The 26572-nt window shown below is 39.7% G+C and overlaps 1 protein-coding gene across 12 annotated transcripts in view; it reads right to left on the reverse strand.

Moving 5' to 3' along the window:
• The window catches only part of SCMH1 (Scm polycomb group protein homolog 1), a 213033-nt gene that overhangs the window by 134818 nt on the left and 51643 nt on the right, over positions 1-26572 (reverse strand). For all 12 annotated transcript variants that reach the window (XM_058442483.1, XM_032160455.2, XM_032160453.2 and 9 more), the window contains exon 2: positions 19192-19321. In XM_058442483.1, coding sequence (XP_058298466.1) covers positions 19192-19204 — 13 coding nt within the window. In that variant the 5' untranslated portion in view covers positions 19205-19321. The remainder of the gene's footprint in view (positions 1-19191; positions 19322-26572) is intronic.

Genomic DNA, 26572 nt, shown 5'->3' on the forward strand with positions numbered 1-26572 from the left:
CTCATAAAATAAATTTTGAAGAATTCCCTCCTCTTCAACTTTCTGGAAGAGTTTGAGAAGGACTGGTATTGGTTCTTCTTTAAGTGTCTGGTACAATTCGGCTATGATGCCATTAGGTCCTAGGCTTTACTTTGATTGGAGACTTTTAATTACTGATTGAATCTCATTACTCATAATTGGACTATTCAGATTTCCAACTGCTTTGTGATTCAGTCTTGGTAAGCTACATATTTCTAGCAATGTATTCATTTCTTCTGGTTGTCCAATTTGTTGGCTTATAACTGTTCATAGTAGTCTTTCATGATCCTTTGTATTTTTTTTTATTATTATACTTTAGGTTTTAGGGTACATGTGCACAATGTGCAGGTTTGTTACATATGTATCCATGTGCCATGTTGTTTTGCCGCACCCATTAATCCTTTGTATTTCTATGTTGTCAGTTGTAATATCTCCTCTTTCAGTGAGTTTTATACTTTCATATGTTTTCACATTACTGATTAACGTTCTCTTCCGAATTCCCTTTAGCATTTCTTGTAAGGCTGGTCTAGTGGGGATAAATTCTGTTTTTATTTGAGAAAGTCTTGATCATCCCTTTGTTTTTGAAAGACAGGATTGCTGGGTATAGTATGCTTTGCTGGCAGTGTTTTTTTTTTCCCCCCTTTCAGGGTTTTGAATATATCATCCTACTCTCTTCTGATCTGCAAGGTTTCTGCTGTGAAATCCACTGCTGGCCTTAGGGTGGTTCCCTTACATATGACAATTCACTTTTCCCTTGCTGCCTTCAACTCCCTCTAACTTAGAATTTGATTATAACTTGCCTTGGTGTGGATCTTTTTGGGTTCATCTTATTTGGTGTTCTTTGGGCTTCCTGGGTCTGGCTTTCTATCTCCTTCCCCAGGCTTTGGAAGTTTTCTGACATAATTTCTTTGAATATATTTTATTTCTTCTTTTTCTGACGTATCAATAATGCATTTGTTGTCCACTTGATGGTGTCCCACAGGTCTCATAAACTATCTTTAAACTATCCTTTTCATTTTTTTTTCTTTTTGCTCAGATTGGACTTTTTTCAGTGACCTTTGATTTCATCAATCCTTCCACTTCATCGAATCTGCTGTTGAATACCTCCATCGAATTTTTTTAGTTCAGTTACAGTATTTTTCACATCTTTGATATCTATTTGGTACTATTTTATACTTTCTATCTCTTTGTCAAAGTTCTTAGTTTGTTCTTTCATTGCTCTTTTGACTTCAGTGAACATCTTTATAACCATTATCTTAGATTCTCTGTCAGGTTAAATCACATATCTCTATTTCACTTGTGGAGATTTGTCTTTTTTTTTTTTTTTTTTGGAATAGACTCTCTGTTCTTTGATTTTTGTGTTAGCTTCTATGCATTAAATAAGAATATAACCTCTCCCAGACTTGTCAGACTGGCCTCATGTAGGAGACGGATCTCACCAATCCATCCAGCCAAAAATTTTAAGGTGCTCTCTAATCTCTGTGTTTATTCAGACTGCTGTCTCTTTTTTGATGGTCCCCTTGAGCTTAGGATGTACCACATTCCGTCAATACCCCCACAATACCATAGAATAGGAGCCAGAATCTCTAGATGTAGCTGGAGATGTTGAGGTGCTGAATGGGTTTTCCATTTCCTTCTATCTTCATAGCTGAGCCTGAGCATTTATGTCCCACTCTCTCTGCACTAAGCTAAGAAGAAGATCTATGGCAAAAACCTTTACTCACATTCAGGTTGCACCCTCTGATCCTGAGGAGAAGCTCGTAGAAGTGGTCCTACTTTAAGTCCACCTTTTTGTTTGCTGTGGTCTAAGGCTACTCATGAATGCAAAGCTCCACTGACTCCCAAAGCTTGTCCCTTGGGTGGAAGTTATAGAAGTTGTGGCACTTGAGGCATGACCAAACTCCTTCTAGGAAGAATGAGTAGCCTTGGATTTATCACTGAGATTAGCTAGAGGGCTACTGTTTGTTTTCCCATCAGCTCCCGAACGCAAGTTCCTTAGAAGCCAGGCTGCCAAGTAGCTGCTGGAAGTGTGTGCTATAAGCCCGTTCTGGAGAACAAATGGGACCTACATGTTCCTACTTCCTTTCTGCACTGCTCATAGGAGGTATAACCTCTGAAGGTATTTGTATACCTATTTAAAGCCACCCCACTGTTCTGTGATCTAGAAAAACTCATCTATGCCTAGTTCCCTTGGCTCCCAGAGCTAAGATGTTTAGGATATAATCCTTTGGGAGACAGCTGTAAAAGTTGGGACACTCGTTGTGTGGACATATGCCTATCTGGGTGGTGTCAGGTTAATATTTGTCTACCCCTTTAATTCCTCAATGCAAGTTAGTTGGAAGCCAGGCTGGCAAGTAGTCACCAGAAGAGTATGTCATAAATCCCTTCTGGGGAAAAACAGGGGGCTACATTTTAAGCCCCTTCTCTGCACTTCTCCTGGGGAATAAAGTCCAGGGATGTGCTTCTGTACCCATATAAATCTGCTGCTTTTTTCCTACAGAGGTCTAGAGATCTGCACAGGCCAATCCCTTCTTCTCCCAGAGCTGAGAGGTTTAGGATGTAGACCCTTGGTGGAAGCTGTGAAAGCTGAGGTACTCAATGTGTGGACAAACTCTTCCCAGGCTGGTGGCAGGTTAATATTTGACTGCCACTAAACTCCACCAATGTAAGTTAGTTAGAAGCCAAACAACCAAGAAGCTGCTGGAATAGTGTGTCATAAACTCCTTCTGGGGGCAAACAGGGAGCTTCATTTCTTAAGTCCTTTCTATGTATTGCTCCTGGGGGATGAAAGCTCTGAAGTGTTTAAATGCCCATATCTAACTGCGGCTTTTTTCCTGTGGTCTAGAAAGACTTGGGTTGTCTAATCCCCTCTGCTCCCAGAGTTGGTGAATTAAGAGCCAGACCATGAAGAATCTTAAGTTAGGATGCTATATGTGGAGTTAAAACCCTCCTCTCCACGGGGAGAAGTTGGATGCTAGGGCTTCCCTTCCCAATTTTATGGCACAATGCCCAGGGTGGGGTCTGGCCCTAGCGTGCTTCAGTTTTTCCTACCCATTCGATGAGGATGTTTCCTCAAGTTGCCCCACGGGTAGGAATCTTTCAACTAGTCTCTGGCTTTCTCTGAGAGAGAACTGATCCATGAATAGATATTTATTTGGTGCATCCATGGGTGGAGGGAGAGTCAGGAGTTTCCTATTCTGCCACATTGCTGACCCTACTATCAAGTACCTCCTTTCTAATAGATCATTTGCACCAGCATTCTTACTGCTCTATTATTTCCTATCAATGAAAACCTAAAATAAACAAACAAAACCTCACACCCTTCTCTTAATCCCACACATATCCCTCCTATTATATCCCTCTATTTCTTTGCTCTCCTTCACAGGAAAACTTAAGAGTTATCTGCAGTTATTGCCTCTTCACTACCTCACAGTTATTGCCTCCTCACTACCCCATATTATCTCCTCATTCAAATAGGGTGTGTCTGCTCACCACTCCATTAAGATCACTTCCAAATTCACATTTCCAGAACTGGATTCTTAGAATCCCACACACATTCACATAAACAACTACCTATAGGCCACTTCTACATGGTTATCAATCAGATATTAAAAACTTAGCATGACTAAAACAGAAGGCCATCCTCTATCATCTTGTTACTTTTTGTCTTCCCCAACCCAGTAAATGGCACCTCCATCACTTATTTGCATAGAAATTATGCATAAGTTCAGCAGCACGGACTTCCACTTACCAAGGCCAATCTGGCGATGGCCACTGCTGAGTGCCCAATCTGCCAGTAGCAGAGATCAACATTGAGCCCCTGATATGGCACTATTTCCCAGGGTGATCAGCCAGCTACCCAGTGGCGGGCTGATTACAATGGACTGCTTCCTTCATTGAAGGGACAGCATTTTGTCCAGCTGGAATAGACATTTACTCTGGATATTGATTTGCCTTCCCTGCATGCAATTCTACTGTCAAAACTACCAACTGCAGACTCACAAAATCCCTTATCCACCATTATAGACAGCACTGCTTCTGACCAAGAAGCCACACAAAGAAGTGTGGCAATAAGCTTATGCTCATGGAATTAATGATCTTAACATGCATCATCCTGAAGCAACTGGCTTGACAGAACTATGGAATGGCCTTGTGGTAAAACCCCGTCTCTACTAAAAATTAAAAAAAAAAAAAAAAAGATGCAGTTACAGTGCCAGCTAGGTGACAGTACTTTTACCGTTATCCAACAGCTGTATAATATACATCTTTTCATCAGCACATGGAGCATTCTCCAAATTAGACCATAAGTAAATCTCACCAAATTTAAGAGAACTGAAATCATATCAAGTATCATTTCAGACCACAACGGAATAAAAATAGAAACCAATAACAAGAGGAACTTTCAAAACTGTAGAAAAAGAAAGAAATTAAACATGTTCCTGAATAACCAATGGGTCAATGAAGAAATTAAGGAGAAAATTTTAAAGTTTCTTGAAACAAATGAAAATAGAAACATAACATACCCAAACCTATGGGATACAGCAAAAGCAGTATTAAGAGGAAAGATGGCTGGGCACGGTGGCTCACGCCTGTAATTCCAGCACTTTGGGAGGGTGAGACAGAAGTATCACTTGAGCACAGGACTTCAAGACCAACCTGGGCAACATGGCAAGACCCCATCTCTATAAAAAATACAAAAAGTTAGCCAGGATGGTGGCACATGCCTGTGGTCCCAACTACTTGGGAGGCTGAGGTGGGAGGATCTTTTGAGAGGTTAAGGCTGCAGTGAGCCATGTTCATACCACTGCACTCCAGCCTGGGTGACAGAGCAAGACTCCATCTCAAAAAAAAGCTCTACCAAAAAATTCTTAGAACTGATAAACAAATTCAGGAAAGCTGCAGGACACAAAATCAACATATAAAAATCAGTAGCACTGAACCAACAATGAACTAGTAAAAAAGAAATCAAAAAAGCAATCTCATTTACAATAGCTATAAACAATAGCTATAAAAAATACCTATGAATAAATTTATCCAAGGAGGTGAAAGATCTCTACAAGGGAAACTACAGGACATTGATGAAAGAAATGGAAGAGGACACAAAAAAATAGAAAGATACCTTCATGTTCATGGATTGGAAGGCTTAATATTGTTAAAATGACCATCCTACCAAAAGTCGTCTATAGATTCAATGCAATCCCTATCAAAACACCAATGACATTCTTCACAAAAATAGAAAAAAGAAACCCTAAAATTTGTATGGAACCACAAAAGTCTCTGAATAGCCAAAGCAAACCTGAGCAAAAAAGAACAAAGCTGGATGCCTCCAGCTTTTGCGTTTGAAATCACACTACTGGATTTCAAAATATATTACAAAGATAAGGTAAACAAAACACCACAGTATTGGCATAAGAACACACATATATACCAGTGGAACCCAGAATAGAGAACCCAGAAATAAATCCATGTATTTACAGCCAACTGATTTTTGAGAAAGGCATCAAGAACATTCACTGGGGAAGGGACAGTATCCTCAATAAATAGTGCTGGGAAAACTGGATATCTATATGCAGAAAAATAAAACTAGACCCCTATCTCTCATCATGTACAAAAATCAACTAAAAACAGATCAAGACTTAAATGAAGGCCTGAAACTATAAAATTACTAGAAAAAAAACGTAGGAGAAATGCTTCAAGACATTGATCTGGGCAAAGATTTTATGGAGAAGACCTCAAAAGCATAGGCAACAAAAGCAAAATTACACAATTAGACATCATGAGATTATATCAAACTAAAAAGCTTCTGCACAGCAAAGGAAACAATCAACAGAGGGAAAACAGTACAGAATGGGAGAAATATATGTAAACTATTCATCCAACAAGGGATTAATATCCAGAACATGCAGGGAGCTCAAACAACAGCAAAAACCAAAAAACTCCCCCCCAAAACACAAAACAACAAATAATCTGATTTAAAAATAAACAAATGAGCTGAATAGGTATCTCTCGAAGACACAGAAATGGCTAACAGGTATATGAAAAAATGCTCAGCATCACTAATCATCAGGGAAATGCAAATCAAAACCACAATGAGATATCATCTTACCCTAGTTACAGTGGCTACTACTAAAAAGACAAAAATAAATGCTGACAAAAATGTGGAGAAAGGGGAACTCTTATTCACTGTTGGTGGTACTGTAAATTAGTACAGCTATTATGGAAAACAGGATGAAGGTTCCTCAAAAATCTGAAAAGAATACTACCATATGATCTAGCAATTCCAGTACTGGGTACATATCCACAGGAAAGGAAATCAGTATGTCGAACAGTTATCTGCACTCCCATGTTTATTGCAGCACTATTCATAATAGTCAAGATATGGGATCAATCAAAGTGTCCATCATTAGATAAAGAAAGAAAATATGGTATATATAAACACTGGGATACTATTTAGCTATAAAAAGAATGAAATTCTGTAATTTGTGGCAACATGGATTAGCTTGTAGAACATAAGGTTAATGAAATAAGCCAGGCAGAGAAAGAAATACCACGTTTTCAGTCATATGTGGAAACTAAAAAAGCTGACCTCATAGTAGACAGAATAGTGGTTACTAAAGGGAAAGAAGGGGAGGTAGGGGGACAAACATAAAAGTACAGCTAAATAAAAGAAATAAGTTATAGTGTTCTATAGCACTATAGAGTGACTATAATTAATGAGAACTTATTATGTATTTTCAAATAGCAAGAAGAGCATATTTCTGAATGCTCCCAACACAAATAAATGATAAATGTTTGAAGAGATTGATATACTAATTACCAATTCGATCATTACACACTGTGTACATGTATTGAAATATCACACTGTACCCAATAAATATGCAATTATGTTTCAATTAAAAAATAATAAAAGACAAAACCAAAAAAGTCTCCATTTTTTTTTTTTTTTTAAACTGCCACCGAGCTACTCTGGGCTCCTCATGCCTCTGAGTCAACAGGTAAGGAGGGAGTTGTGGTGTTGTTGGCTGAGGTGATTCATCTGGACTATCAAGGAGAAACTGAACTACTACTCCACAATGGAAGAACTGAAGAGTATGTCTAGAGTACAGGAGATACCTTAGGGTGTTTCTCAGTATCACTCCACGTTGTGATTAGGGCCAATGGATAACTGCAAAAACGCAATCCAGGCAGAACTACAAATGGGCCAAACCTTTGGATCACTCCGACGGGTAAAGAATGAGGTTCTTGCAGAAGGCAAAAAAAAAAATAAATAAATAAATACTGAATAGATGAGTTATAAATACCAGCAATAACCATGTGACCAGTTACAGAAACAAGAACTGTAATTGTTCTAAGTTTTTTCTCCTTATTTCATTATGAATGTTGGTGTGTATATATACATATAGTAAGCAAATATCTTTGCTTTCTTTCCTATCTTATTTTCTTATCATGTAACAAAAGTTGTATTGACTTTATATCAATATTTAAGTTTTGTTAATTTTACATCATAATATTTAAGTTACAGGCTATCAGAAGAAGAGTAAACATCACTGAAGAACTTCACTCTCCTGGGGAAGGGGCTAGTGTGTTTTCGGTTGTATGCAGGATAGCTGTTTATGTTAGGTAGAATAATGACCTTGTTACTGTCTTCATTTGGAGATCAAATATGGCATAAAGAAATACATATGGATGCCGAGTTGAAAAGGAGTACTTGTGATGGTTAACTTTATGTGTCAACTTAACTGGGCTAAGGGATGCCTAGATAGCTGGTAAACATTATTTCTGAGTGTATCTGTGGTGGTATTTATTGAAGAGATTAACATTTGAATCAGTAGACTGAGTAAAGATTGCCCTCACCAATGTGTGTGGGCATTATCCAATCCACTGAGGGTCCAAATAGCACAAAAAGGTGAAGGAAGAGTGAATTCTCTCATTTCTTGAGCTAGGACATCCATCTTCTCCTGCCCTTGGACACTGGAGCTCCTAGTTCTTGAGCCTCCAGTGCCCTCTGCCTTCCCCACTGGTTTTCAGGTCTTTGGCATTGAAGGAGGAGTTACACCGTCGGCTCCCTGATTCTCAGGTCTTGGGACTCAGACTAAATTATGGCACCAGCTTACAGATAGTATATCATGGGATTTCTCAGCCTCTATAATCCTGTGAGCCAATTCCCACAATAAATCTCTCTCTTTACCTACCTACACAGCTCCCATTGTTTCTGTTTTGGGGGAGAACCCTAATACTAGGTCAGAGTATTTTAAAACATAAAACAGATAAGGTCATTTCTCTCCTGAAGGACCTCCAATAGCTTCATACTCAGTTAAGGGTGCTTTACAAAGCCATGCAGGATTGGACTCATGCCACCTCTCTAATCTTATCTGTTATGACTTCTCCATTTTCTACTACATTGCAGCAACATTGGCCAGTGTCCCACTCCAAGTGTTTGCCTTCTCTCCTGGTTTTTACATCCCCTGTCTTTCTAGTAGCCTGCTATGCCTGTTTTCCTCTGAATCATCAATAAAGATTAAAAACTAGATTAGGCTTTAAGATTACTGACAAATATATTAGGGGATCATGATTAAATTTATGTTAAAAAATTTGCATAATCAGAAAACATATATTCTTAAAAATTAAATATACAATATATATTCCATTTATATACAAGTTTTTAGTACTATACGGCTTAAGTAAAGATGAGCCACCAGTATACACAAAATTGGTTCAAGGAAGCCACAACAAATAGAAACCAGGCTGAAAGATCATCAGTAAAACAACATTCAAAAGCAACCAATGCAATTTAGAAAAATTAGTCTAGCCTGGGCAACAGAGCAAGACTTGTCTCAAAAAAAACAAAAAGAAAGAAAGAAAGAAAGAGGAGAAAAGAGGAAGTATTCCAGTAAAGAAAACAAAATTCGGGGGGGTGGCGCCAAGATGGCCGAATAGGAACAGCTCCAGTCTACAGCTCCCAGCGTGAGCGATGCAGAAGACCGGTGATTTCTGCATTTCCAACTGAGGTACCAGGTTCATCTCACTGGGGAGTGTTGGAAAGTGCGTGCAGGACAGTGGCTGCAGTGCACCGAGCATGAGCCGAAGCAAGGCGAGGCATCGCCTCACCTGGGAAGCACAAGGGGTCAGGGAATTCTCTTTCCTAGTCAAAGAAAGGGGTGACAGATGGCGCCTGGGAAATCGGGTCACTCCCACCCTAATACTGCGCTTTTCCAACGGTCTTAGCAAATGGCACACCAGGAGATTATATCCCACACCTGGCTCGGAGGGTCCTACGCCCATGGAGCCTTGCTCATTGCTAGCACAGCAGTCTGAGATCAAACTGCAAGATGGCAGCGAGGCTGGGGGAGGGGAGCCCGCCATTGCTGAGGCTTCAGTAGGTAAACAAAGTGGCCGGGAAGCTTGAACTGGGTGGAGTCCACTGCAGCTCAAGAAGGCCTGCCTACCTCTGTAGACTCCACCTCTCGGGGCAGGACATAGCCAAAAAAAAGACAGCAGAATCCTCTGCAGACTTAAATGTCTGTCTGACAGCTTTGAAGAGAGTAGTGGTTCTCCTAGCACACAGCTGGAGATCTGATAATGGACAGACTGCCTCCTCAAGTGGGTCCCTGACCCCCAAGTAGCCTAACTGGGAGGCACCCCCCAGTAGGAGCAGACTGACACCTCACACGGCCGGGTACTCCTCTGAGACAAAACTTCCAGAGGAACGATCAGGCAGCAACATTTGCTGTTCACCAATATCTGCTGTTCTGCAGCCTCCACTGCTGATACCCAGGCAAACAGGGTCTGGAGTGAACCTCCAGCAAACTCCAACAGACCTGCAGCTGAGGGTCCTGTCTGGTAGAAGGAAAACTAACAAACAGAAAGGACATCCACACCAAAACCCCATCTGTACGTCACCATCATCAAAGACCAAAGGTAGATAAAACCACAAAGATGGGGAAAAAACAGAGCAGAAAAACTGGAAACTCTAAAAATCAGAGTGCCTCTCCTCCTTCAAAGGAACGCAGCTCCTCACCAGCAATGGAACAAAGCTGGACGGAGAATGACTTTGACAAGTTGAGAGAAGGCTTCAGATGATCAAACTACTCCAAGCTAAAGGAGGAAGTTTGAACCCATGGCAAAGAAGTTAAAAACTTTGAAAAAAAAATTAGACGAATGGCTGACTAGAATAACCAATGCAGAGAAGTCCTTAAAGGACCTGATGGAGCTGAAAACCAAGGCATGAGAACTACGTGATGAATGCATAAGCCTCAGTAGCCGATTAGATCAACTGGAAGAAAGGGTACCAGTGATGGAAGATCAAATGAATGAAATGAAGCGAGAAGAGAAATTTAGAGAAAAAAGAATAAAAAGAAACGAACAAAGCCTCCAAGAAATATGGGACTATGTGAAAAGACCAAATCTACGTCTGATTGGTGTACTGAAAGTGATGGGGAGAATGGAACGAAGTTGGAAAACACTCTGCAGGATACTATCCAGGAGAACTTTCCCAATCTAGCAAGGCAGGCCAACATTCAAATTCAGGAAATACAGAAAATGCCACAAACATACTCCTTGAGAAGAGTAACTCCAAGACACATAATTGTCAGATTCACCAAAGTTGAAATGAAGGAAAAATTGTTAATGGCAGCCAGAGAGAAAGGTCAGGTTACCCACAAAGGGAAGCCCATCAGACTAACAGCTGATCTCTCGGCAGAAACTCCACAAGCCAGAAGAGAGTGGGGACCAATATTCAACATTCTTAAAGAAAAGAATTTTCAACCCAGAATTTCATATCCAGCCAAACTAAGCTTCATAAGTGAAGGAGAAATAAAATCCTTTACAGACAAGCAAATGCTGAGAGATTCTACCACCAGGCCTGCCCTAAAAGAGCTCCTGAAAAAAGCACCAAACATGGAAAGGAACAACCGGTACCAGCCACTGCAAAAACATGCCAAATTGTAAAGACTATCGAGGCTAGGAAGAAACTGTATCAACTAATGAGCAAAATAACCAGCTAACATCATAATGACAGGATCAAATTCACACATAACAATACTAACCTTAGGTGTAAATGGGCTAAATGCTCTAATTAAAAGACACAGACTGGCAAATTGGATAAAGAGTCAAGACCCATCAGTGTGCTGTATTCAAGAGACCCATTTCACATGCAGAGACACACATAGGCTCAAAATAAAGGGATGGAGGAAGATCTACCAAGCAAATGGAAAACAAAAAAAAAGCAGAGGTTGCAATCCTAGTCTCTGATAAAACAGACTTTAAACCAACAAAGATCAAAAGAGACAAAGAAGGCCATTACATAATGGTAGAGGGCTCAATTCAACAAGAAGAGCTAACTATCCTAAATATATATGCACCCAATACAGGAGCACCCAGATTCATAAGCAAGTCCTTAGAGACCTACAAAGAGACTTAGACTCCCACACAATAATAATGGGAGACTTTAACAACCCACTGTCAACATTAGACAGATCAACAAGACAGAAAGTTAACAAGGATATCCAGGAATTGAACTCAGCTCTGCACCAAGCGGACCTAATAGACATCTACAGAACTCTCCACCCCAAATCAACAGAATACACATTCTTCTCAGCACCACACCGCACTTATTCCAAAATTGACCACATAGTTGGAGGTAAGGCACTCCTCAGCAAATGTAGAAGAACAGAAATTATAACAAGCTCTCAGACCACAGTGCAATCAAACTAGAACTCAGGATTAAGAAACTCACTCAAAACCGCTCAACTACATGGAAACTGAACAACCTGCTTCTGAATGACTACTGGGTACATAACGAAATGAAGGCAGAAATAAAGATGTTCTTTGAAACCAACAAAAACAAAGACAGAACATACCAGAATCTCTGGGACACATTCAAAGCAGTGTGTAGAGGGAAATTTATAGCACTAAATGCCCACAAGAGAAAGCAGGAAAGATCTAAAATTGACACCCTAACATCACAATTAAAAGAACTAGAGAAGCAAGAGCAAACACATTCAAAAGCTAGCAGAAGGCAAGAAATAACTAAGATCAGAGCAGAACTGAAGGAAATAGATACACAAAAAACCCTTCAAAAAATCAATGAATCCAGGAGCTGGTTTTTTGAAAAGATCAACAAAATTGATAGACCGCTAGCAAGACTAATAAGAAAAGAGAGAAGAATCAAATAGATGCAATAAAAAATGATAAAGGGGATATCACCACCGATCCCACAGAAATACAAACTACCATCAGTGAATACTACAAACACCTCTACGCAAATAAACTAGAAAATCTAGAAGAAATGGATGAATTCCTCGACACATACACCCTCCCAAGACTAAACCAGGAAGAAGTTGAATCTCTGAATAGACCAATAACAGGCTCTGAAATTGAGGCAATAATTAATAGCTTACCAACCAAAAAAAGTCCAGGACCAGATGGATTCACAGCCGAATTCTACCAGAGGTACAAGGAGGAGCTGGTACCATTCCTTCTGAAACTATTCCAATCAATAGAAAAAGAAGGAATCCTCCCTAACTCATTTTATGAGGCCAGCATCATCCTGATACCAAAGCCTGGCAGAGACACAACAAAAAAAGACAATTTTAGACCAATATCCCTGATGAACATCAATGCAAAAATCCTCAATGAAATACTGGCAAACCAAATCCAGGAGCACATCAAAAAGCTTATCCACCATGATCATGTGGGCTTCATCCCTGGGATGCAAGGCTGGTTCAACATACACAAATCAATAAACGTAATCCAGCACATAAACAGAACCAACGACAAAAACCATATGATTATCTCAATAGACGCAGAAAAGGCCTTTGACAAAATTCAACAACCCTTCATGCTAAAAACTCTCAATAAATTAGGTATTGATGGGATGTATTTCAAAATAATAAGAGCTATATATGACAAACCCACAGCCAATGTCATACTGAATGGGCAAAAACCGGAAGCATTCCCTTTGAAAACTGGCACAAGACAGGGATGCCCTCTCTCACCACTCCTAATCAACATAGTGTTGGAAGTTCTGGCCAGGGCAATCAGGCAGGAGAAGGAAATAAAGGGTATTCAATTAGGAAAAGAGGAAGTCAAATTGTCCCTGTTTGCAGATAACATGATTGTATATCTAGAAAACCCCATTGTCTCAGCCCAAAATCTCCTTAAGCTGATAGGCAACTTCAGCAAAGTCTCAGGATACAAAATCAATGTGCAAAAATCACAAGCATTCTTATACACCAATAACAGACAAACAGAGAGCCAAATCATGAGTGAACTCCCATTCACAATTGCTTCAAACAGAATAAAATACCTAGGAATCCAACTTACAAGGGACATGAAGGACCTCTTCAAGGAGAACTGCAAGCCATTGCTCAATGAAATAAAAGAGGATATAAACAAATGGAAGAACATTCCATGCTCATGGGTAGGAAGAATCAATATCATGAAAATGGCCATACTGCTCAAGGTAATTTATAGATTCAGTGCCATCCCCATCAAGCTACCAATGACTTTCTTCATAGAACTGGAAAAAACTACTTTAAAGTTCCCATGGAACCAAAAAAGAGCCCACATTGCCAAGTCACTCCTAAGCCAAAAGAACAAAGCTGGAGGCATCATGCTACCTGACCTCAAACTATACTACAAGGCTACAGTAACCAAAACAGCATGGTACTGGTACCAAAACAGAGATGTAGACCAATGGAACAGAACAGAGCCCTTAGAAATAATGCCGCATATCTACAACCATCTGATCTTTGACAAACCTGACAAAAACAAGAAATGGGGAAATGATTCCCCATTTAATAAATGGTGCTGGGAAAACTGGCTAGCCATATGTAGAAAGCTGAGGCCAGGGGCAGTGGCTCAAGCCTGTAATCCCAGCACTTTGGGAGGCTGAGGCGGGCGGATCACAAGGTCAGGAGATCAAGACCATCCTGGCTAACATGGTGAAACCCCGTCTCTACTAAAAATACAAAAAATTAGCCGGGCGTGTTGGCGGGCGCCTGTAGTCCCAGCTACTCAGAAGGCTGAGGCAGGAGAATGGCGTGAACCCGGGAGGCGGAGCTTGCAGTGAGCCGAGATCACGCCACTGCACTTCAGCCTGGGGGACAGAGCAAGACTCCGTCTCAAAAAAAAAAAAAAAAAAAAGAAAGCTGAAATTCGATCCCTTCCTTACACCTTATACAAAAATTAATTCAAGATGGATTAAAGACTTAAATGTTAGACCTAAAACCATAAAAACCCTAGAAGAAAACCTAGGCAATACCGTTCGGGACATACGCATGGGCAAGGACTTCATGTCTAAAACACCAAAAGTAATGGCAACAAAAGCCAAAATTGACAAATGGGATCTAATCAAGCTAAAAAGCTTCTGCACAGCAAAAGAAACTACCATCAGAGTGAACAGGCAACCTATAGAGCGGGAGAAAATTTTTGCAATCTACTCATCTGACAAAGGGCTAATATCCAGAATCTACAATGAACTCAAACAAATTTACAAGAAAAAAAACAAACAACCCCATCAAAAAGTGGGAGAAGGATATGAACAGACACTTCTCAAAAGAAGACATTTATGCAGCCAAAAAACACATGAAAAAATACTCATCATCACTGGCCATCAGAGAAATGCAAATCAAAAACACCAGTTAGAATGGCGATCATTAAAAAGTCAGGAAACAACAGGTGCTGGAGAGGATGTGGAGAAATAGGAATACTTTTACACTGTTGGTGGGACTGTAAACTAGTTCAACCATTGTGGAAATCAGTGTGACGATTCCTCAGGGATCTAGAACTAGAAATACCATTTGACCCAGCCATCCCATTACTGGGTATATACCCAAAGGATTATAAATCATGCTGCTATAAAGACACATGCACACGTATGTTTACTGCGGCACTATTCACAATAGCAAAGACTTGGAACCAATCCAAATGTCCAACAATGATAGACTGGATTAAGAAAATGTGGCATATATACACCATGGAATACTATGTAGCCATAAAAAATGATGAGTTCATGTCCTTTGTAGGGACATGGATGAAGCTGGAAACCATCATCCTCAGCAAACTATCGCAAGGACAAAAAACCAAACACTGCATGTTCTCACTCAAAGGTGGGAATTGAACAATGAGAACACATGGACACAGGAAGGGGAACATCACACACCGGGGCCTGTTGTGGGATGGGGAGAGGGGGGAGGGATAGCATTAGGAGATATAACTAATGTTGAATGATGAGTTAATGGGTGCAGCACACCAACATGGCACATGTATACATATGTAACAAACCTGCACGTTGTGCACAGGTACCCTAAAACTTAAAGTATAATAATAAAAAAAACAAAATCCATACTCAATTATGCAGCAAAATGAACAAAATAACAAATAGTTAAGGGCAGAAAGGCATCAAATACTTCAAAAAGTTCGGTGGCCCATGTCTGTTATCCCAGCACTTTGGGAGGCCAAGGCAGGAAGATTCATTGAGCCCAGGAGATCGAGACTAGTCTCAGCAACATAGTGAGACCTTGTCTCTACAAAAAAATTAAAAAATTAGCTGGGCGTGGAACCTGTGATTTCAGCTACTCAAGGGGCTGTGATGGGAGGATTGCTTGAGCCCAGGAAGTCCAGGCTGCAGTGAGCCAGGATTATGTCACTGCACTCCAGCCTGGGGAACAGAGCAAGACTCTGTCTTAAAAACAAAACAAACAAATAAACAAACAAACAAACAAAATTAAAAAAAAATGAAAAAGGAACTTCTAGGAAGAAACAGACTCTTCGTACAAACTACTGAAACATGGAAAGCAGCACTAAAGAAAAGAAAACAAATGCATTACAAAATGTGTAATTTTTAAGTACTGCCATAAACTACTCAGTGAATCAGGTAACTGTTCCTGAATCAGGCAACTGTCCCAAAATAAAGAGAATACAGCATCTGATAGAATTCTACACATTAAAAAAGGAGCTAGTCACCTATCATTTTTTCAAAGTGTTCTAAGAATAATGGCCATGTTTCAGAGTATATTATAATACATAGGTACTATTTAATAATCTACTTATATCTTTCTTCTCTGGCAGTCCCTATCCCAGTTAACATAACAAATCAGAAACCTGTAATCCCTCTTGCCCTCCAGATCCAACTGGTTATCCAATTCTGTCAGTTGTACCTCTAAAATAACCATCTCCTCTCTTTAATCTCCCCTGCCCCATTCAGAGTTTAGGATTTCATTATCTCTCACGCTGACCAATAAAAACAGTTATTTAATTCCTTTATCTGTTCTCACTGCTTTCCAATCATACATCAGCATTATTTTTCTAAAATACAAATCAGATAAAACATGTCACTACCCCATTTAAAAGTCTTCAAGGATCAATCCCTAAACTGTATCCAAACATACACTCTTTCCAAGCTCATACAACTGTAAACTGCATCAAAACTCATACTCTTTCATACCTCTGGACCTTCCCCTTTTCTCTATTTGGGAAATTCCTATTTATTCCTCACAGTCCAGGACAAATATTATTTTGTAACAGCTTTCTGGTGACAGCCCTAAGCAAAGTAGTAGTCCCACCTCCTACATTTATGCCTGTCAGAGTGTCAGAGCTAAATAATCTTAAGCCAGTCAGTATTCCTAGAGTTTGGCACACAGCAAGCAGTCAAAAGAAAAAGTAAAGTTGTCTTTTTACTAAATGCAGAAAGTTATGCAATGAGAGAAAAATTATCCATATTAAAAAGTCAGCATTTCAATGCACACTCATCAAAACAACTGTGACATAGAGAATGATACCTGGAAGTCACATGGTAAGATACCAATTATTCATATTAATAAACAATAACTGAAAACAGATCATTTAAAACTGCAGATAATATGTCATTTATATTTAGTTTTAGAATGTATTATTTTTTCTACTACAGATTTGCCAGTTCAGTCATGCTTTACCTAAGCTAATATTAAAAAATGAACTTACCATTTTTAACGGGTACAGTTTCAGTTCTGCAAGATGAAAAAAGTTCTAGAGATTGATGGTGGTGATGGGTGCACAACAATGTGAATGTCTTTAGTGTCACTGAACTGTACACTAAAATATTATTAAAATGGTAAATTCTGTGTTATGTATACTTCTTGAAATTAATTAATTTTAAAAAATAAACTTGCATTCCTGGAATGTCAGGGTCAGGGGAGGCTCAGAGGTTGCTGCACTGATTCCATTTCAGATTCAACTAATACTTACCATTACTATATATACCAGGCCCAGTGCCTGGTGTATTCCATCTCAGGTATTATTAATACCAGATATTCCATCTCAGGTATTATTAATAACTTTTTACAGATGAAAAATCTAGGGCTCAATAAGTTAAACTATGCCATACAGGCAAAGAACTGATCAGGAAACAGCAATGAAAGATGTAATAGTCCACAAAGGGAGTAAATCTGACAATTAAAAAACTGAATTGAAATAATGCTCTAAATCCTGGTTATGTTTAGATTCATTCATTCAACAAATATTTATTACCACTGCTTGTCAGTCATTATTCTAGGCACTGGAGATATACCACTAAACAAATCAGATAAAAGACCCCTGCTCTAGCTTACATGCTACTGGAATGCTCACCAGGGATTTCACAAAATGTAGTCTTTTGACTGGAGGCATTCGACAAAGCATTCACTACAGGGAAGCAGATGTCAGAGAGAGGCTGTCTGGCAATGAGAATTGTCCTGTGGAGGATTGGTTATACACTAAAATGTACAAGCAGAAAGGCTGAATGACCACTTATCACCAAAGATGCTGAAACTTTTCCAAGCTGAGAGAAAAATTCACAGGTTGTAAAGAGAGATAACTAGATAAACTTCTAAGACCCTATTCAGCCTTGAAATTCTGTTTCACTAAGCATCAAACAATATTATGGGTGCCGAGATATTATAGTAGCAACTATCTATATCTTATGTGTGTATTTGTGTTTGATTGCATGTATATCTTAATTATGAACTATTTGTCAGTAAAGACTATGTCTTATTCTCCTTACTATCTCACATATCTAGGTCAATAAAATGAATCAATGAATGCAATATTATAGGTTTAAAGAGAGTAGCTTCCTCTTAAATCTTGTTCAATTTGACATTTAAATTCCATTTCCAACTTACTATTTTCAAAATAACACTCTTAAAATCTTTGATATTTCCATACTGAAACTGCATTTATTCATGCTTCAAATGAAAAATTCATTGACTACCTAAGTTCCAGCCCTGTGCTAGGTAATAAGGATTAAAAAAACAACAAGGCACCCTCTCTTAGTCTAGAAGACAGAGAGTTACATAAGTGTGATAAAGTGTTATAACCTTCCTAGTAGCTGGAACTACAGGCTCACACCACCACGACTGGCTACTCTTCCATATTCTTTGTAGAGATGGGGTTTCGCCATGTTGCCCAGGCTAGTCTCCAATTCTTGGGCTCAAGCAATTGGCCCACCTTAGCCTCCCAAAATGCCAGGATTACAGGTGTGAGCCTCCATGCCCCTTCTTCTTTTTACCTTTCTAAACGTGGCTACTAGAAAACTTTAAACTACATAAGTGGCTTGCATTGTATTTCTGTTGGACACAGCGAACAAATTCATTAAATAACAGTTTCCTTTCTTAATAATTATTTCTCATGTAGCCAAACTGTTACAGATTTTTTTTTTTTTTTTTTTTTTTTTTTTTTTTTGAGATAGAGTTTTGCTCTTGTTGCCCAGGCTGGAGTGCAATGGTGAGATCTCAGCTCACAGCAACCTCCACCGCCCGGGTTCAAGCAATTCTCCTGCCTCAACCTCCCAAGTAGCTGGGATTACAGGCATGCGCCACCATGCCCGCCAGTTTTGTATTTTTAGTAGAAATGGGGTTTCTCCATGTTGGTCAGGCTGGTCTCGAACTCCTGATTTCAGGTGATGCGCCCACCTTGGCCTCCCAGAGTGTTGGGATTACAGGCATGAGCCACTGAGAAATATTTTTAAGTATTTAAAAAGCAAAACTTCAAACCTCCTCTCCAAATCTGGAAAATTCATGCCAATGACAAAAATGACATCATGGCTATAAAGAAAAGGATAACGAGTAGTCTAATTAGTCATGAGGAATTCCTTAAAGCCAGTCCTTGCTAGGTCTCTTAATCCCTCTTACCTCCAGGATAGGGTAAAAAGATACTTACCATTAGGCTGCATAGTCAATGGACTAAAAACCGGTCTAGGGGTTAAGAAGTTTGGGATTTATCCCTGGATCCACCAATACCTTGCTCTGACTTCTGACAAGTCAGTTTCTTTGTATGCTAATTTCTCCATCTGTAAAAAAAGTTAGGTGGGGAGGAAGGAGAAGAACATTTATTACCTGTAAAGTACTGAGATCCCTAATTATTAACAATTAGGCTACATTATAAGAAAAGTAGGAAATTTAGATACAGATTTTTTGCTATTAGAATATCTTGGAGTTGCAGCAAGTACCACAGGTTGAATTTAATTAAGCCTCTATATTCACAGAAATAAAGAATACAGATATTTGCTACATTTGGTCCCATGCAAACACTAAATTTAGTTTCCAGCTAACCAGGTTAAGCCAGAATATCAAAAGACACTAAAAATCCATTAACATGGTGTTATGGGCTGAACTGTGTTTCCCCCAAATTCATACGTCAAAGCCCTAACCCCCAATGTGACTACATTTGGAGACAGGGCATTTAAGGAGGTAATTAAGGCTAAATAAAGTCATACAGGTGAGGCCCTAATCTGATATAATTGGTTTCTTTAAAACAAAAGGATGAGACATGAGAGATATCTCTTTCTCCCACACAGAGAAAAATGCCACATGAAGACTCAGAGAGAAGGTGTCATCTGTAAGCTAAGGAGAGAGACCTCATCTCTAGCCTCTCCCGCTAGCATCCTGACACTGAACTTCCAGCCCCCAGAACTTTGAGGATATAAATCTCTATTGTTTAAGCCACTCAGTCTGTGGTATTGTTATGGCACCCAAGCACATGATCACAGGACAAATGGGACTGCAGCAATTCTTTGGGAGTACCTCAGTTCCCCTAAAGAACTTTCACTCTTTTATTACAGTCGGAGTGGGAGTAAAGTAGAACAAAAACAAAGTAAAAACAAAACAAAAAATGCTGAATTTGATTTTAAAATTTTACCCTGATCTGAATCTCAACTCTATTTTGCCTTAATGTTTATTTTCCCTTTAAGACGTTAGGCAGGTAACATGGCCAGACATAGTGGCTCATGTCTGTAGTCCCAGCACTCTGAGAGACTGAGGCTGGCGGATCCTTCAGGTCAGGAGTTCGAGACCCACCTGGCCAACATGGTGAAACCCCATCTCTACTAAAAATACAAAAATTAGCCAAGCATGGTAGCACATGCTTGTAATCCCGGCTACTCGGGAGGCTGAGACATGAGAATCACTTGAATCCAGGAGGTGGAGGTTGCAGTGAGCCGAGATCATGCCACTGCACTCCAGCCTGGGTGACAGAGTGAGACTCTGTCAAAAAAAAACACAAAAAAAACCCCAAAAAACAAAAAAAGACTTTAGGCATGTAACTTAACTGAATCTCAGTTTTCTTGTTAGTAAAATGGGAATAATAATCCCAATACTACTTGCTTCACTGGGCTGCTGTAAATAACAAATGAAAAAATGGCTTTGAAAGTGCTTAATGGCTGGGTGTGGTGGCTCACACCTGTAAGGAGGTTAAGGCAGGAGGACCACCTGTAATCCCAGTATTTTAGGAGGCTGAAGTGGGGGGGATGGCCTGAACTCAAGAGTTCGAGACCAGCCTGGGCAACACAGTGAGACCACCATCTCTAGGAGTTTGAGACTCAGAAACATGGTGAAACCCCGTCTCTACAAAAAAAATATAAAAATTAGCCAGGTGTGGTGGCGTGTGCACCTATAGTTCCAGCTACTTGGGAGGTTAAGGCAGGAGGATCACCTGGGCTCAGGAGGTCGAGGCTGCAGTGAGCTATGGTCATACCACTGCACTCCAGCCTGAGCAACAGAAACACTGTCTCAAAATAAATAAATAAACAAAAATAAACAAAATAAAATTTATAGTAGTATAATCTTCTTGGAGGATGTGAAAGTTCCTGTATTTATTCCAAAAGACAGTAATGGCACTAAGGGGCTGGAATAAGAACAGTAACGTGAATCCTCAAAATGCATGTTCAGAGCCCTGAAACATTAAGAGATTAGTCTTAGGAACACCCTAGAAAATATATCCCTTCAATTTCTGAGAAAAGAGCACAAGAGCATAGACTACTAATATCCAAAGCAGTGCCTCCAGAGTAGCTGGGATTACAGGCATGTGCCGCCATGCTTGGCTAATTTTTGTATTTTTAGTAGAGATGGGGTTTCGCCATGTTGGCCAGGCTGGTCTCGAACTCCTGACCTCAAGGATCTGCCAGCCTCAGCCTCTCAAAATTTAATGCAAAGATGGAAATGTTCAATATTCCTGTTGTCCAATGGGTAGCCACTAGCCACATGTGGCTATTTAGGACTTGAAATGTAGCTAGTGCAACTGAGTGCATTTTTAATTGTATTTAATTTTTATTAAATTTAAATTTAATTAGACATATCTGGTAGTGGCTACTCATTGCATAGTGCAGATCTGGAGAATGTAATGACTCCGTATTTCTGGAAATTGTTGAAAAAGTATAATAGGTAGTAGAAGAATCTATAAGGCTATGGCAGTATCCTTTCAAAATGTAAAAACAATCACAACAGGCCACCCCTTGAAGCAAGGAAAAGTAGAAAGAATTCTTCATATATTAAGATACAATTAAAAACTTAGTTACAAATTATCACTTGTATAGTAATAACAGTCAAATTATTAATATATACCTATCATTTTAAGTGTTTACTACATGCCAGATATTGTGTTAAGTATTTCAAAGAACAGGAAGAGAGGAGTATTTCCCCTAGAAATGGAAACTGGAAAACAGAAAAAAAGACGCATCAAACGTACTTCTGAAAACTCAATAAGAAAAGACAGAACTCTCAGTTTTAGATAAATCATAATACTATGCCAATATGCACAGAAATCAAAATGGAAAAGCTGTGAGCAGAACATCTGCTCACTGTGGTGATGAAGGACAAGCTACAGGGAGGCAGGAGACAGAGGATTCATCTGTGATGTGCCACTGATCAGCCACTCTCTCATTAACAAGTTTTTTGTTGTTGTTACTTTGTTTTGAGATGGAGTTTCACTCTTGTTGCTCAGGCTGGAGTGCAGTGGCACGATGTTGGCTCACTGCAATCTCTGCCTCACGGGTTCCAGCGATTCTCCTGCCTCAGCCTCCTGAGTAGCTGGGATTAGAGGCGCCTGCCACCAAGCCTGGCTAATTTTTTGTATTTTTAGTAGAGACAGGGTTTCATCATGTTGGCCAGGCTGGTCTTGAACTCCTGACCTCAGGTGATCCACCCACCTCAGCCTCCCAAAGTGCTGGGATTACAAGGCATGAGCCACCGTGCCCAGCCAAGTATTTCTAGCACATCTCAGCTGATTCTCTGCCTCCAGCTCTCCTTCATTTACTTTTACTTTATTAGGAGATGAGTATGATGAGATGTAATATTCTTCTGGAATGATCCACCAGAAGAAGGGGGAGGAAAGAAACTGGCCAATCTCTTTCTCAAAGAAAGCAATAAATCCTGTCTCCTCCATGTAGCAGAAGTGAACAAAGAAGATGGAGCGTATCTCTTTGGTGTCCCCCTGCTCCACTTGCTTTGTAGTAACTATATATCTTTGTGTATGCACAGAGAAGAACCTATGAGAACACCAGTATTTCCTTTAACAAGTAATTCAGCTAGCAATAAGTGGCTAATGAAAATGCCATGACTTCCTTTGTCCTACAGGCAGTCCTAGTATTCTTTAACTATGTATAATGTTTACCCTTTCCAGAAACTTGCAGAGGTGTGAGGCAGAGCATAAGAGAAGCTAATGCTTTTTGGAATGCTTCTGGCTCATGCTTCTTGAACAGAGAAGAAGTTCAGTGGTTCCTACAGTGCCACATCATAGTTCCTAGCAGACATATATGGATCTGAGGTCATTAAATAAGTAATGCATCAGCATCATCATTATTCCAGTCAATATTTGGAATAAAGACGATGACAGTCCTGGATGCTCCATTCTTGCCAGTCCAAACACATCAGAGGTAGGATTTTATGTTTAATTCTAGGTCCTATATTTTGAATGAGATACAAATGCACAATCTCATTTAAAGGAAAGCAACAAGGAGAGTGAGAATTTAAGAAACTAGGGAAGGTTAACTAGAAGGAAAGACTCAGGGGAAACATGAGAGCTATTTGCAAATATCTGGAGGGACTGCATGTAGGAGAGAGATGAAATTTGCTCTACTTGTTCAATATCACCCCAAGGGAGAGAATTAGAACCAGTGGGTGGAAGCTATAGGTAGACAGACTTCAGCACATTATTAGGAAGAACTTTCTGCCAGTCAGAGCTCTGTATCCAAAAGTGGGATAAGCTCTCTGGGAAGGAGAGGCATGAATTTGCCATCACTAAGGATGTGAAAGCAGAGGTAAAATAACCTATTGGTGAAGATATTAAATCATTAGGAGGAAGAGGGAGGCTGGGCTGGGTAACCTTTAAAGTTCCTTCCAAATCTGAGTCCTGGTTTCCTTATTATAAACAACACTGTGTAAGTTTAGGTTTTGCAGCATGGACAGTATGTGTATGCATGTATGTATGTGTGTATACAAATATATACAATACCAACTTTCTCTCTGAAGCCTTACAGAAGTGTGATATCGGGACAGAAGACATAACAACAGCATCATCACCACCATCATCTTTTTTCTCTTCTGCGTCTTCATCTACCATTTACTGGCACTGTGGTAGGCACTTTACATACCTTACATACCTAAGGTATCTTTTAAGTTAGTTTTTAAGAGACAGGGTCTCACCCTGTTGCTCAGGCTGGAGTATAGTGGCATGATCATAGCTCAATGCAGCCTCAAACTCCTGGACTCATGCAATCCTCCTACCTCAGCCTTCTGAGTGGCTAGGATTACCGGTGTGCATCAATGCGCCTGGCTTTTTTATTTTTTGTAGAGGTGAGGTCTCACTATGTTATCCAGGCTGGTCTTGAACTCCTGGCCTCAAGCAATCCTCCTGCCTTGGTCTCCCAAAGTGCTGGGATTACAGGTGTGAGTTACCATGCCTGGCCCCCTTTTAAGTTCTATCATATTGCAGGTTTATGGGCAAGGCCCAGCTCAATTATTTCCACTGTAGCTACTACAACATAACTTGGCGGAAATCTCTTCCTTCTTTGAAATAATGAACAATGTGTGCCTGCTTTATTTTACACAGTAAATATACTACTGACAAGTGTAAATGAAATTTTTTATTAAAATTAAGTATATTTGAACATACCAAAATGGCTAGTTAAAAGCAATCTTTATAAAAATAAGTCCAAGGTTCACTGCAAAGTAATCTGCTCTATAAATTTAGATTTCATATATTGGATTTTCTCCTATACCATTTTTTCCTCTATTCAAGCCAACCATGTCAAAGTCACATGGCAGTCTTTTCCTTTGTGCTTACCACTCTGCTGGTATAAACAAAGAACTATAGATTTGGAAGAAATGTTGAAAGTCATTTAGTTTAATGTCTCCTCCTCCTTCCATCTCCAGTCCTACCATCTCTAGCCAATGTTTGCATTTGGTATACTTCTACTGGCAAAATTTTCATAGAGCATATGTATTACTTTAACGTACATACAATATATATGTATTTTTTAAAAAAAGTTGTCCAAAGGGGTAAATATTTACCATAGCAATCATACAGGGTTGGACAGGAACCAGTCCTCTTAGGAAGACAGAATGAGAGGGAATGGTGTGTGTTATGACTTGACACCTCCACCAATTATAATACACTTAGGATACTAAGGTGTGTATATTTTTGTGGGGAGGTTGAATGCCCCTTACCTCCTTGAAAGTCACTGCTAATCTATATCTCAATTGGATATACCAGCTCTTCAAGTATTTTAGGACAGCTTTCATGTGTGCAAGGAAAAGTTAATTGCTTTCTGGTCTCATCAAGGTTAAACGCAATGACTGACTATATAATGTATCTTACTATATGACTATATAACATGTCTTAAGTATCTGCTTCCTTGCCCTGCCCATTCTGCCTAATCCATAGTATATACTCTTCTAATTGGACACCCTGCCTTCCATCATTACTTTTTTATTGTCTGTTGATTTTCTCTTTACCATGTTGGGATAGCACATTTCCCAACTACTTGGACTAAGTACCTTACTCCAAGCTTAAGGGTATTTTTACCAAATATCTCCAGATTTCCCCTTCTCTATTACGAAGACTCTGCAGCCCGACAGCCTGGGTTCAGATTTGGTTCTATCACTTACCAGTTGTATCAACTTGACCAAGTGAACTTAGCCTCCTGTGCCTGAGTTTCCTCCGCAGCAAAATAAAGACAATAATAGCAATTATCTCCTTTAGTTGTTGAGAGGATTAAATAGGAGACACACACACACACACACACACACACACACACATACACACACACACACACCACTTAGAATAGTACCTGGCACACAGTAAACACTCAGTCAATGTTAATTTATGTTGCTGCTTCCTTTTCCTTCATCATCATCCTTTGCTACTATTTAGGAAACTATTTTGCTGCAGGCCCAGAGTGTCTACTTCAAAATTTCTTTCCATTAGATTTGTGTTCCCTCTTTCTCAATCCAAACATTCTTGACATTTAATCTCTTCAGCATAGGTCTCTCTGATAAACTGGATTGGAGTGGAGCTTTCTTACCTAGCATACCTACTACTATGGCTGGTTTTCATTGCATTATGATGCACACTTATGCTTCACCAATTCACATTCCTCTTCTTTTCATATCCAAAGCCCACTCCTAGAGCAGGGGTCGGCAAACTTTTTCTGTAAAGGGCCAGAGGGCAAATATTTTCAGTTTTATAGGACATATGGTCTCTGTTGCAACTGCTCAACTCTGTTATCATAGCATTAAGGCAGACATATAATACACTAACAAATGGACATGGCTATGTTCCAGTAAAACTTTATTTACCAAAAACTGGTGGCAGGGGGGTGGAGCCAAGATGGCCGAATAGGAACAGCTCCTGTCTACAGCTCCTAGCATGAGCGATGCAGAAGATGGGTGATTTTAGGTATATACCCAAAGGACTATAAATCATGCTGCTATAAAGACACATGCACACGTATGTTTATTGCGGCACTATTCACGATAGCAAAGACTTGGAACCAACCCAAATGTCTGACAACGATAGACTGGATTAAGAAAATGTGGCACATATACACCATGGAATACTATGTAGCCATAAAAAATGATGAGTTCATGTCCTTTGTGGGGACATGGATGAAACTGGAAACCATCATTCTCAGTAAACTATCGCAAGGACAAAAAACCAAACACCGCATGTTCTCACTCATAGGTGGGAATTGAACAATGAGAACACATGGACACAGGAAGGGGAACATCACACTCCGGGGACTGTTGTGGGGTGGTGGGAGGGGGGA

Source organism: Hylobates moloch, unplaced genomic scaffold (assembly GCF_009828535.3).
Source record: "Hylobates moloch isolate HMO894 unplaced genomic scaffold, HMol_V3 SCAFFOLD_8, whole genome shotgun sequence".
NCBI classification, from domain to species: domain Eukaryota; kingdom Metazoa; phylum Chordata; class Mammalia; order Primates; family Hylobatidae; genus Hylobates; species Hylobates moloch.